General features: G+C 32.1%; 1 protein-coding gene across 1 annotated transcript; it reads right to left on the bottom strand.

The window, feature by feature from the left end:
- Positions 1-10,330: 10,330 nt before the first annotated feature.
- Positions 10,331-11,616, bottom strand: LOC101212904 (kirola). The gene is made up of 2 exons (XM_031883220.1): positions 11,401-11,616; positions 10,331-10,900 (listed from the first exon to the last, which is right to left on the bottom strand). Exons 1-2 carry the CDS (start codon positions 11,585-11,587, stop codon positions 10,605-10,607), a joined length of 483 nt encoding a protein of 160 aa, XP_031739080.1. The 5' UTR covers positions 11,588-11,616; the 3' UTR covers positions 10,331-10,604.
- Positions 11,617-14,847: the final 3,231 nt, after the last annotated feature.

The raw sequence follows: 14,847 nt of genomic DNA, 5'->3' as shown, positions 1-14,847 counted from the left end.
AGATGTCCAAAGGAGCATAGGGTTCAGTGTGCTGCTTTTCTTCTGAGGGACAGAGGTATTATTTGGTGGAGGACTACGATGCGTATGTTGGGTGGAGATGTGAGACAGATCACTTGGGATCAGTTTAAAGACTGCTTCTATACCAAGTTTTTCTCGGCTAACCTTAGAGACGCCAAAAGCCAGGAATTCTTGGAATTGAAGCAAGGACACATGACAGTTGAGGAGTATAACCAGGAGTTTGATATGCTGTCGCGCTTTGCCCCTGAACTTGTTGGTAATGAGCAGGCTAGAGCTGAGAGGTTTGTCAAAGGATTGAGAGATGAGATTAGAGGTTTTGTGCGAGCACTAAAGCCTACTACCCAGGCTGAAGCGCTGCGTCTGGCAGTGGATATGAGTATTGGGAAGGATGAAATTCAGGCAAGGAGTTCTGATAAGGGAACGTCGTCTGGTCAGAAGAGGAAAGCAGAGCAGAGAATTGTGGGAGTTCCTCAGAGAAACTTGAGATCAGGCGATCCTTTTCACAGTTTCCAGCAGAGTTCTGGTGGGGCAGGAGACACTACTAGAAAGAAGCCACTATGCAATACGTGTGGGAAATGCCACCTGGGTCGTTGTTTGATGGGAACGAGAGTCTGTTTTAAGTGCAAGCAAGAGGGACACATGGCTGATCGATGTCCCTTGAGATCTACTGGGGCTGGACAGAGCAGTCAGGGAGCAAGACCTCCACAGCGGGGTACAATCTTTACCACTAATAGATCAGAAGCAGAGAAGGTCGGCACAGTGGTGACAGGTACATTACCAGTGTTAGGGCATTTTGCCTTAACCTTGTTTGGCTCAGGGTCTTCTCATTCATTTATCTCATCGCTTTTTGTGACGCATGCATGCTTAGAGGTGGAACCCTTAGATTATGTCTTGTCAGTGTCTACACCGTCTGGAGAAATTATGTTGTCTAAGGAAAAGATTAAAGCATGTGAAATTGAGATAGCTGGTCGTGTGCTGGACGTAACCTTGTTGGTATTAGATATGCGTGACTTTGATGTAATTTTAGGTATGGATTGGCTAGCTACTAATCATGCTAGTATTGATTGTTCTCGTAAGGAGGTTGTGTTCAGTCCCCCTACCGAATCTAGCTTTAAGTTCAAAGGGGTAGGAACCGTAGTATTGCCTAAAGTAATCTCAGCTATGAAAGCTAGTAAACTGCTCAACCAGGGTACCTGGAGTATTTTGGCAAGTGTGGTGGATACTAGGGAAGATGAGACTTCTTTAACTTCAGAACCTGTGGTAAGAGAGTACCCAGATGTGTTTCCAGAAGATCTTCCAGGACTTCCGCCACATAGGGATATTGATTTTGCCATTGAGTTGGAGCCAGACACTACTCCCATTTCTAGAGCCCCTTATAGGATGGCTCCTGCCGAGTTGAAAGAACTGAAGGTACAGTTACAGGAGTTGCTTGACAAAGGTTTTATTCGACCTAGTGTGTCGCCTTGGGGTGCACCAGTATTGTTTGTGAAGAAGAAGGATGGGTCGATGCGTCTTTGCATTGACTATAGAGAGTTGAATAAAGTAACAATCAAGAACAGATATCCTTTACCTAGAATCGATGATTTGTTCGATCAGTTAAAGGGAGCCACGGTGTTCTCTAAGATTGACTTACGGTCAGGTTATCACCAGTTGAGGATTAGAGACAGTGATATTCCTAAGACTGCTTTTCGTTCGAGGTATGGACATTATGAATTCATAGTAATGTCTTTTGGTTTGACTAATGCACCTGCAGTATTTATGGACCCGTTTAAGGATTTCTTAGACACTTTTGTGATAGTCTTCATTGATGATATTTTGGTTTATTCCAAGACTGAGGCCGAACATGAGAAACACTTACATAAAGTGTTAGAGACTCTTCGAGTCAATAAACTGTATGCTAAATTCTCTAAGTGCGAATTTTGGTTGAAGCAGGTGGCTTTTCTTGGGCATGTGGTTTCCAGTGAGGGAGTTTCTGTAGATCCTGCAAAGATTGAAGCGGTTACCAGTTGGTCTCGACCCTCTACAGTTAGTGAAGTTCGTAGTTTTCTGGGTTTAGCAGGGTATTACCGGAGGTTTGTGGAGGATTTTTCACGTTTGGCTACTCCCTTGACTCAGTTGACAAGGAAGGGAACTCCATTTGTTTGGAGTCCAGCTTGTGAGGATAGTTTTCAGAACCTTAAGCAAAGGTTAGAATTAAGACCTAGCAAGAAAGTCATAAAATCCTATCACTCTTCAATTCTAGAGTGCTACACACTAACACTCGAATCATGTCAGACTAGTTCTCTATATAGGTCCATTTCCTGCCAAATAAAAAGAAAGCTTATTAAAAAAAAATGTGACATCTATGGTTCTTTGCTTGCATTCATGAACCTGCTTCCTCAGCGTGTATAGGCGAGATGTATTCTGACATTTGAAGTAAAGTGTCTAGGTCGTGTCCCAAATATCTTTGGTTGTTGTAGCAAACAGTAACAACTTGTCAATCTAAGGTTCCATACTATTGATCAATATGTATTCAAGAATAGAGTTTTTCACCTTCCAGTATAGTTCCTTTGGATCAACCGATAGGGGGCGAGGTATTTCCCCTGTTAGAAAGCTAAGTTTATGTTGTTCTTCAAGGACGACTAAGACCATGAGAAATAGTTATTATCATTCAACTTTTTTCCTTGAAGATGATATGTCGAAGATTGAGCCATGGAATTAGTCACATAAGGAGAGGACAAATTAGGGAACGGGTTTATGGATTCTCATAATACATCGGTACAAAAATATTGGATGTAGTCTTAAGGTAACCTCAAGTGTTGTGATCTATTTTCAAAGCCCTTTCAAATGCTATTGAGATATTCTCGAGGAAGCTTGCAAGTTATGGTTGGAATGTGTCAACCTCAAATGTTGAGTGATTTTGAGGATTCTTAACATCGGGATGATAACTTGGATCAATAGGTGGCATAGCATACAGATTTGACGGCAAAAGTGGTGGTGGCTGACCAAAATTAGGTGGCAGTACATAAATTCGGGTGTGAGGAGCAATATAGGCTGCAAATGAAGAAAATGGTTGCATAAATGGGATGACCGACACCATCTAAGGAGGAAAAATCGACGCGTGTACGGTAACGGCACATAGACATGCTCGGTGATGCGAACAACTGCAGAACTTACGAGAATTTATTTTCATCATTTTTTGTAGGCAGCTGAACCATTCATCCATGGCAGCACTCATTTGAGCATCGACGGCGATGACGACACTAAAACCGATGGTTGTCTCCTCTATTTGATTTTCATCATTGGTTGTGTTTTTTAGAGTTTCAATATGGTTGTGAGACAAAGAGCACACGTTGATTTACGTGGAAAGCCAAGTACCAGGAGAAAAACCATGATTATTTTTTGTTATTATTTTTTAATGAATAATATAATAAGTACAATGAAGAATAAATAGAATATACAAAGAAATAAAAAAGGAAAAGATTTAGGAATTAAAGAAAATATTCCCATAATCTTTCCACAAATATTCTAAGATTCTAACAATATGTACGAGGAGATTTATTTATTTCAAGTATTGATAGTTTTTTGTATGTTACATAAAATATATATGTAAGAAGATATAAGTTCTCATGTTTTGTCATATTTACACATGTGTATTTAGTTATTTTGCAAATGTATATCTCCATATTATTAGCACACTAAATAAGGAAGATAAAATCCTGAAATTAATTAAAATAAAATATATCAATAAACCTCACGTATGTACTATGTACTACATTATGATCTTAGTATATATACAAACCCTAAGGAGATTAGAACTAGCGGTTGTTGATCAGATCTATCTTGGAAAACTTGTCCCTAAATCTACAAAGTTATGTTTGCAGCACCTCTATTAGAGTTTGGTTCACACCACCCTTTTCTAAATACATGTTTGTTTTATGTTGGAAAGAAATTTTGGACACTTCTAATTATTTTTTGGTTCAATACAAATGGTAGGACATCCATCCTATTTATACTAACAACTAGGATTTTACTAACACATTCTCATAATCCAACGTTTACAAATGTCACCTTTCTTTAACCTTCTTAATTTAAATATCTCTTACCATTGATATCTTTAGAATATTGTAGTAATAACATTCAAATTTGGTAAATCTTAACTAAACATGTTATTTTGTACAATTTTTTAAATAATACATGATATAGTTTTAATAACAATTTCAATTTCAATTTTAGATAGATCTAAAATTGTGTCAAATATAAATACAATAATTTTATTTTTTTATATTTTTAGCCGATTTTACTTGTATAGAGAAAAATTCTTATCTGATAGATACAATGTACTTGTGTAGGTTAAAATGATGGAATATAACTCAGAATCACGAATACAGTGTATTTGCAAATCATTCAGTTATGTAAAAATATTAAATAAATATTTATTTTCGAAATGAATTTGATTGAATCAACATCCCCTAGATTTAAGCGTGCAATTTATTTCATATTTACGTGTTTGTAGGTTTCAAATCAAGTAATTAACAATTTATTTAGTTGTGGTTGTTAAAATTAAAATTGTATCTTACCCCTATAATTATGATGCATTTAATGTATATATGATTATACTAAGAAAATTTTGATTTTCCCCTATAATCGTGGTACTTAATTGATTTCTTATAATGATGTCAAACATAATTTCAAAATTTTAGAATTATCTTGTTAATATCCTTTATCTATTTTCCACAATTCTTATTTAAAAATAGATTTTAAATTTTGATTTGAAACCACCGAAATATTAAAATTTATTTAAAAATTTATAAAAATAGTTATTGTTAATAATAATTTGAATTTAAAATTTTATCATCCCCAAAATCATGCTAAGATTATCTTTATATCTCCAAAGTAATAGCAAACATAAATTTACCATTTTTGAATTATTTATATCTCCAAAGTAATAGCAAACATAAATTTACCATTTTTGAATTATTTATATTCCAAAATATCTATAAAAAATGAATATTTTATTTTTGAAAGGAATTAATTGAAAAGAAAATATTTTTTTTATTTAAATTGGAAAATAAAAAAGGGAAAGGAAGATATTTAAGGGAAAACAATAATATAATAATATTATTATTACTATTCGTCGTCATGTTCTTCACTCTCACCAAACCCTAGCCGCCGTCGACACCTCCATCTCCGTTCGAGTGTTCTTCGTCAAGTCGAGATCTCTACCTTTGCATGCCGCTAAACGCACGTTTACTTCATCCGAAGCCGAGCGCCTTTGCGCCACTTGTTACTTCAAGCGTCGCACACCTAGCCACGTCAGTCTCCTTCATCTACATTCGTTCACCGATTATGCCAAAACTTTCAGCCACCGTCTGTCGCCGGAGTTTAGTAACTTTGTTGTTGTAGGGGTTTTGTTGTATTTTTTCTTAATTACCCCTTGAAGTTAAAATAATATTAATTTTTAGATCATTTGGAAAAGACCAAAGAGGGTAGAAGACGGAAAAGGAGAATACAAGGTATGTGGTTGAAGTTTGATATCGAATACAATGTATTTTGATGTAATTACACTGTATCTTTTCTAAGAATCAAATGGATATATTGTTGCTGTAATTTAAACAAGCGAAAAAGAAAATCCGTTGGAGAAGCTCAACTTTGCGCGAGACGAAAAAAAATCTATAATCGGTTTGATGAAGAAGATGGTTGGCAAGAAGAAAGTTCTTTGATTTGTACTGAATGTATGAAGACTTTGAAAGTTTTGAGGAGGACGAAGCTTGAAGCTCCAATCTTTTCTGCAAATGATCGTAGACTTTGAAGATTTGGTAGAATCTATGAAAGTGGAAGGTAGTGAGGCTGGATTCTTTTCGGCTTTGAATACCTAAACATGCACAATTTCAACAATGATGTGTTATTTAATTGCAAGGTATTTGAGTTTTAGGTGAACAATTGTATTTAGAACTGTTTTTAAATTGGATAGGGGCATTTGAGACATTGTTCCATTTATTTATTTTTCAGATTTTTCAGTTTTGCTATTCCAACAATTTAAAAATAAATTTGCTATTTTTCCAAAGTAAGCCTCTTAATTTGCCATTTCTTCTTGTCAGTCCAATTTAAAATTATGAAAAACAATGATGATTTCATGGACTTTAATTTTATTGTTACACGGACCGTGAATATTTTTGAGTTTGGTTAAATTTATGTAAACTATCTTTAAACAAACACAGTTTTCAAAATAGGTGCAAAAATATTCGTATAGAATAAATATGATTATCTCTAGTTATTTATAATTTTAGGCATTTATAAATTTGAGTATCTTAAAAAAGTAAAAATTATCTATTTTTTTTTTAAAAAAACCCAAATAATCAATTGGATTATTCTTCTTTTAATTATTTTACGTCTTTTCTATATGACAGAATCTATGCCTTTTTCAAAGTACATGTCTTCTAAATTATCAACCTTTAATTGTAATATACATTTCCATGTGTGTAATTTTAAAAGTAAATTATTTGAAGAAAATCGGTCACAATTCTTCAAATCAATTTTATAAAAATGAAGTTAAATAAAAATGCACATTTTAATATATGTGTATTTGTAGACTTTTTTAACCTTTACTGAAGAATAATTTATTCACATGATCGTTCAATTTTTTTAGTACAATAATTAGAGGTAGGAAAATTCAAACTAATAGATTTTTATTTGGTTATCAGTGCATTGAATGTCAAGTGAGTTAATTAAGATTTTATTTATTCATTTGATTGGCCCTTCTAACATATAATCTTACATCATATAGCTTTAATTAATGAATTTATTTGAGTTGGATTGGTTTGGCCACTGCTCACTCCAAGAAGAGATGAATGTATTTTTAAATTGACATTCTTTTAGAAGGTTGCCTATTTGTGTGGTTTTATAGGGATTGTAAATCAGTTTGGTTTAGAGGGATCCTTTTCACATCTGAAAAAACAATATTATATAAGAAGATTGCATTGAATGATCAAAAAAAATTTAGAAAAAAATAGTTCATAACACCTATTTGTTGCACATTACAAATTTGACAAATATGATAGTAATTAGACGATAATCTAACGATAGTTTATTTTTAAATTTATTTGTTGCACATTACAAATTTGACAAATATGATAGTAATTAGACGATAATCTAACGATAATTTATTTTTAAATTTACTATTTTTGCAATTTTAAAAAGGTATGTAACGTCAAATCTATTATCATATATATTTGTTTTAATTATTTTTGGAAAGTGGAATATGTGATAGTGAAATTATTAGGTAAGAAATAAAGTATGAATTAAAAACATATTTTGGCTATTGGCATTATTGAGTAATGGAGTTCCCCACTTAAAATGATGTAGTTGCCTATACTATATTAGAAAAAAAAAGAAAAACTTTAATAATTAGTTTAGTTGTACAAGTTGATATAATTAACCTTTTTAAACAGCTTCTTAAATGTTGAGGGGATGGAAAGTGTGTGGATTTAATTTTTTTAATATATTATTATTATTAATAATTTTTGTTTCTTTCTTCATTATTTTCTCCATTACATCTCTCTTTTTAGCAAGTAATGTTTAACTTTTTAATTCAAAATTTTCTTTCTACATAAACTTACCAACCTTATTGATTCTTTTTAGTATAGTGTTAATTGCATTATTACTGAGTTTATCAGCATGTCACTTACATCTTACCAAGTATATTATCACTCAAGTCTATTAAGTTTATAAATAATTTAAATGAGAGTGTTTGATTGATAAATACTATATCAAGTATATCGATTACACGTTTATCATTATCAAGTGTATACATCACTAGTTTACCCAATATATCAAATATATAAGGTGTATATCATAATAGTAAGAATATTTGTGATATTTTACATCTTTTACATGTGGATTGAACTTCGTTTTTGTTATTTTTGCAGACAACAAGTATGTTTATTATGGTTCTATTTTTTTATTTTATTTATTTTTTTTTTGTACGTGCTCCTCTTTATTTTACACACATAGAAATCCAAATTTCAGGTTAATTATCTGTTGAATTAAATGAAATGTATACTAAGTATAAATTGATATACCTTAACTGACCACATTAAGATTTAGGAAATCATTAAGTTTAATTTCTAATAGAAAACATTATTTTCGTTGAGGTATGAAGTCCGAACATGTAGTTGACATACGAATGGATCATGTTCAATAAATAACTTAGGATATGTCCAACTTTTTAATAATTACAAATGGTTTGATCCAAACCATTATTCATGTGGAGACATGTGAGTGGGGTATTCTATACGAAAAGTATGAATAGTATCAAACTGTACTGTAATATCTATCTTTGTAAGTTCTATTACATGATGAGATTATTATTTCGTATGATGTTCTTTGGAGCTCAATCTTAATCATTAGTGTTTTATGAACTCTTATTTGTGAGGCCAGTCTTTTAATTGCTCGGGTGTGAGAGTGATCTGAGTTGTCAACTCAATAATTTTATCACTTTAGAGACTTCACTAAATAGGGAGCTTGGTACATAAATTCATAAATTGAAATTCACTCATTCTAGCATAAGAAAAGTGGATGACTTGTTTCCTTCAGTGTTGATAACTTTGAATGAATTTTAGAAAAATGCTAATTTTGGTTCACGAACAAGGGGCCCTATCCTCTTACTATCTCAAGAGCGCCTTCATTTATGTGGTTGAACCGTAAACAAATTGTTCACTAAATGAGCTAATTACATGAGTAAAATGGACATTTGACTTGTTTATACTAACTATATCCATGGACACAACTTGTTCCATATGATACAGTTAATATATAATTTATTTGAAATTTTATTTCAATGAGATTCAAATAAAAGCTTGATAATATAATTTATTTGCATAAGATTAAAAAACAATTAATTATGTAGAAGAGATCCATATAATTAAGTTAGTTAATTTAAATTATATTTGAATTACAGATCGAGGAATGGTTATAAATAGTAAAAAAAGAAAAAAAAATTGAAAACTAGTTATAAAATATAGCCAAAATCACAGATAAACAATAGAAAATTTAATGATTTTGTTTGTAGATAGTTTTAATTTTTTTTACTAAGTATTTCAATTAAAGAGTCTGTAAAGAGTTAATTTGGAATGGCCAATTTCTTCTATACGTAGGGCCCTTGAGAGCTCTCATGAAAAACTCTCCTCAAAGTAATCTCTACAATTACTCTAAGATTGTCCTCGTACAAATTAATTTTCCAAAAATTTTAGAAAAATCCTTTCTCACATTTCCTGTATTTTTATCCACAAGTTGTGTTGGTTAAATTTATTGAAATTGGAGCTTAATTTTTTATATAGTTAATATCTATTAATAAATATATGGATAATTTGTAGATTTAGTTGTTAGGTTGGTTTATATTTATTAATATATTCAGTTGGCTAATAAAGATATTCTATTGGGGTGGTTACTATATTTGTTAATATTTATTAATAAGTATATAGTTAATATTTATTAATAAATTGATGGAGTTGGTTTTTGTTTTTACTACCACCCGTTTGACCTAAAAGTTATAAACTTGTGACCATGTGATATTGGTGTGGTTGAAGATAGAAGTGTGAAAAATGTGCAACAAAATTATGCGTTGAGAGTGGTGTATGGTGCTGAACACATTGTTTGAGAAGATTTGTGCAAATTAGAATTGCACTTTGAGACATAAGGGAGAAACATGTTGTTCACACATCATGTGATTTAGAGGAGCCTAAACGTTTATCTAAATCATATGATCCAAGATAGTTGATTCTTGATAAGTTATGTAATCGTGATCCTCTTCCATCCTTATAAATGATCTTTTCAATTAGGTTAAAGGCCTCCCAAATAGATATAGATCTTGTGTCATCGAACTGGGTTAGCAAAGTAACCCAAAATTTGATGTATTCTCTCGATGTGCTTTTATGTGCTTCCGTAGTTTTTTGTTATTTACGGTACATCAAACAATACAACAAAACTAAATGTGTGTTTTCTCAATTTGGGGTATCTCTTGGAATTAAAAGAATTCACGAACGTGGAGACACTATATTGGCAATGATATTTCGTTGTATCATTTCGTTGTGATCACATATCCGCAACGTAAGTTCAATTATAGTTATAACTTTTCTTTTTAATCTGAATGGTTAATTGTTTAAAGAAATCAAAGAAAGGAATTACATGCTTTAATTATTTGGATTGAAATTCTTTCAGTTTTTATACCGTCTTTACAAAATATCTAACACACATCTCACAATTTTATTGATACGACTTTTAAACTAATATGCATTGAACCACCACGTGTTTAATCGGAAATACTTTTGTTCTGTAAGGTTAAACTTCAACAATTCAATACCTTCATAGAAATACAAATAAAAAAAAAAAAACACATACAGGTACATTTTTCATCTTCAAAATATTACAGATTACATCAGATACACACATTTCCCTAAATCCCACATGCATAATTATTCTTAGTGTACATATATCACATTACACACAATTTCTTATTTGGGAACAAACCTTGTACATAAATTAAAACAAGAGGCATAGTTTAGGTTTCACACACACTTGCGAACTTAATTAGTTGGGATTTTAGGGTTTTAGTTACCTTGTTTGGAAAGACAATAAGCATCAACTCCTTTGGAAATTTTGACAAAAATTTCCATGTGGCTGTCAGGTGAAGGCACATTCTCATTAGCCTTTTCAAACTCAATAGTCCATTTTGCGAAGCTTCCTCTTCCTATTTTGCTTGATCTTCCATGAACAACTTCCAGCTTTGCTCTAAGAACTTTGTAATACTTTTGCAAATCTCCTTCAATAGCTTCGTAGATTATGCATTTTTTTGCATCATCCACAGCTCTAATTAACCATTTTTCTGAAACAACTTGATCAGCTCCTGTTTGATCGTTAAATTAAAAATTAAAAAAGTCACACACGGATATATATAAAAGAATCTGATAGGCTTAAAATTGAATGTCTTTAAGTTCAATATTAGATGTAAAATTCGACTATTTAAGAATGAGATATTTTTTACAGTAACCCTATCTTTCTTTTTTTAAAGAGTGGAAGGAGGTAGTAAAATAATAGATATGTCAATATATTTTGACCACAACAATTTGGAGTCTGTTTTTGGCACCCTTTTCAAAATTTCCCCCCTTAATCTTGAGATATTAAGTCTTAGGTAGTTAGTTATATAGATTGATATCTCATTCCTTCTTAACCCTTGAGCAAACTCATGTCAATAAATTACGTAGCCAAAATTAGTTATATTTTAAGAATTTTGTCCCCAAGGAAACCTAAATGAAATGGAGAATAGGATGGAATATAAATGTATTAACTAGGAGAGAAGAATATATATATATATATTAAGAGAAAATTAAAAAGTAGTATTCTCACCAAGATGGTATTTAAATAGTATAACAGATCCAGCAGATAAATATTGCCCTTCTACAAGATCAATGCCTTGGTACAAATCAGGAAATAGATTCATCAAATCTTCCACATGGTTTCTGAAGAAGCCATAGAACTTCTCAATATTAGATTTTAGCTCAACCTTTGCAACAATGCTATCACTTCGGCTCATTTTTATTTGATGTGATAAAATTTCAAGCTGAGTAGGGGATTTTATACTGAATTTTGTAGATAATATATTTTAGATATGATTTCTAACACAACTTGATCATCAACTATATTTGTATCAATGTTAACTTTTATCATTTTTTTTATTGCTCTTGTGGATGTTGATGATGCACACTTTTTTCCACTGGTTGTATTTTAAATGCCAAATTACTTTAACTATTTCTTGATTTATTTTATCTACCTTTTTATTCTTTAAATAATAAGAAAAAATTAAGTGTGTGAAGCCTGTCTTACACTCTAGGACAAAACAGGTTGAACTTGATATTTATTATGTTCATGATTTTAGAAAATTACGAGAAAACACACCTCGTTATTGTTGTAACTATTTATTGTACATGGAAATAATAACTGAAATAACAACTATCCAAGCACACATAAGAACACAAACAACACATCAAACTTTGGTAACCCATTTCAATCACTAAACATCTATATCTAAAAGGTCTTATACCTATGATAAGAGATTATATTGCTCGTACAGTAATTGACTATATCAATGTTATGACTGAGGGTGCAACACTCTAAACATGAATTAACATGCTGGCCATGGACTAACTCACAAATTAAACATGAGAACTAAGAACTATGTAAATGCAGTTTGTCATAGCATTAATAAGGACAACTCGACTCGCTGAATAAATGACCACTTGCATATCATTGTCAAGCCATCTTGAATTGCTTTTTAATTAATCTCTTATCTTTAGTATGCGGTATCATAACCCATAGGTTCTTAAAGGAGCACGACGAAACTTACTACAAGTTTAAATATATTGCCAATCACACAAAATCGAGAAAATGAAAATCCCTTTTTCTCTCAACACCCATAAAACTATTCATCCAATAATCTCAAGTAACCATCAATTGAGAAATCCAATCCAAATCACCCGAGAATGATAATGAGATATCATAACAAGCAGCCAAACAATCTCAATAACAAAATCCCAGCTGAATTACATTTATTAAAACAAATAAAGGAAGTGGGATCACATAACTAACAAACTCCTCATTGAGACCAACTTACTTTATTTGAGCAAACAAGCATAACAATAACCAGAAGTATAGAAACAGAAGCTGCCATATAGATAGTTATAATGAACGACAATTCGAAAGCAAACCACATAATAAGTAACAAAAACTGCCAAACCACATCCAGATCCAGAAGTAACAAAGCAGTAGAGATCCATTAACCAAAATATAGAGATTCATTAATAGTGAAAGGAATAAACAAAAGCAACAAAAAAAATGTGAATTGGAAACGTTGGAACAAAGTACTCCCCCTTACTTGCTGCCAAATAAATTTAAGATGGGGAAACAGATATAGCAGTATCAGATGTCAACCATTGCCGACAGTCTCGAAGCAAGAAATCCATAATGGAACGATGATCAAACAAATCACCCATAACACACGTAATGACACGAGACTCCTAAAAAAGAACTTCAATATTAGCCTTCCCTAACTTGCACAAATCTTCTCAATCAAATGGCTCACAAAGCCACAAACAAAGTATTCAACACCACAGACCACACAAACTTAGTACTTTTTAAAAGACTTTCTCAACGCATAATTTTGATGCATGTTTGCCCACACTTATGTCTTAAAAAACACAACAATATCACGTATCCACAAGCTTTATGTGTTTTAGGTCACACGTTGTAACAAAACAAAGGTCAGCTCCATCAATTTATTAATAAATATAAACCATATATTTATTAATCAATATTGACCAATCTTGAGACGGTATATAGGAACAACCACAACCACTTAAATATCTTTATTAACAAATATTAATCATATATATTTATTAATAAGTATTAACTCAACCATGACAACCAAATCTTCAAAGCCAACTCCACATCTTTATTAATAAATATTGTCCACATATTTATTAATAGACATTAACCATATAGATAGAAAATTAAGTTCCAATTTTATCTTTAATAAAATAAGGCAACCAACTTGAGTAACACATCTCCCCCTTTGGCTATTTTTTAAGGTGTAACGATCCGACTTTTCTAACTAAGCCAAAATCGTTAAATTAACACAAAGTCTTGAGTTTACACAAAGTACCAAATTTAATTAAAATTTAAAATCTCAAGAAATCAAAATTTATTTTTGTTTGGGCCCAGTTTAAAATAACCAAAACTTTCAAGACAATAAAACTAATAAATTTCTAGTCTTTGAATACAGTTAAACCTCAAATTTTCTAAATAGTCTCAAGTACGAAAATAAAACAATACAGTAAATCACTAAGCGAAAGCAAATTTTAAAATGTCCCCTGTGGCGGTCACGCTTCCTTCCTACCCCTCGCCGGTTTGCCACCTTTATTACCTTTGCCTAAAAAAAATTAAACACAAAGGGGTGAGTATAAGAATACTCAGTAAGGGACCCACTACTGGTCCCGTTAGGGGAAAATAAACTATTAGCTCATTATGGAAAATAAACCATCTGTTAGAGTCCTGTAGGAAGGTACTATCTAAACATTGTGCTCCCGAAGGCACGATCCCCTAGGGAAGCATTTGGGCTCTCGGTGATTCCAAAGGAACACCCTAAAGGAAAGTCAAGCTGTAAGTGATCCCGTCGAATCACATATAAAAATTGGCCACACAAGCATAAATAGATGGTGATTTCGAGGGACACCCATATGGTACGACTCTAACCGTAAATCTAACTTAACATCATAGCCTACATAAATATATCATACCATAAATATCGTAACTTAGTCAAACATAACTCAATCAATCATATCATATTTAATCATAACATGTCTCAAATACAATGTATCACAATCATAACATCTCAGTCATACATGTTTCCCTTAACTACCTTAATACATGATACAAAATCAACTTTAATGTGGGGATCCAATAGAAAAAATCCCTTACAAGGAGATTAGCTGAAGTAAACTTCCAAATTACAGTCCTAAGACTAAGGTTGAATCCAACACAACCTTGAATGGGAAATTGCACAGTTCCAATCTCCCAACAAAATAATCAACCTTCAAGTAAAATAAGGTTTTAACTTAAATCCATAACTCAAATTACTTGACTTTAACTCATCACTAAATTACTTGGGATAAATAGCTATTGGATGGGAGTGCCAAACCCAATAAAAATAAGCAAATTTCATCAAGAAGTGGCTCAAAACAGGGAACGACTCGGTAAGGGCAGTCGGGTCGGGCGCACGGCTCGCGGAAGAGGATCGAC

This window comes from Cucumis sativus, chromosome 3 (assembly GCF_000004075.3).
Source record: "Cucumis sativus cultivar 9930 chromosome 3, Cucumber_9930_V3, whole genome shotgun sequence".
NCBI classification, from domain to species: domain Eukaryota; kingdom Viridiplantae; phylum Streptophyta; class Magnoliopsida; order Cucurbitales; family Cucurbitaceae; genus Cucumis; species Cucumis sativus.
This window is presented reverse-complemented; position numbering and strand designations above follow the sequence as displayed.

Excerpts from the sequence above, each read along its gene's own strand:
- LOC101212904 (XM_031883220.1), bottom strand. The coding sequence starts at position 11,587 with ATGAGCCGAAGTGATAGCATTGTTGCAAAGGTTGAGCTAAAATCTAAT. Across the intron at positions 10,901-11,400 it reads ACTATTTAAATACCATCTTG|GAGCTGATCAAGTTGTTTCA; the intron begins GTGAGAATACTA and ends ACGATCAAACAG.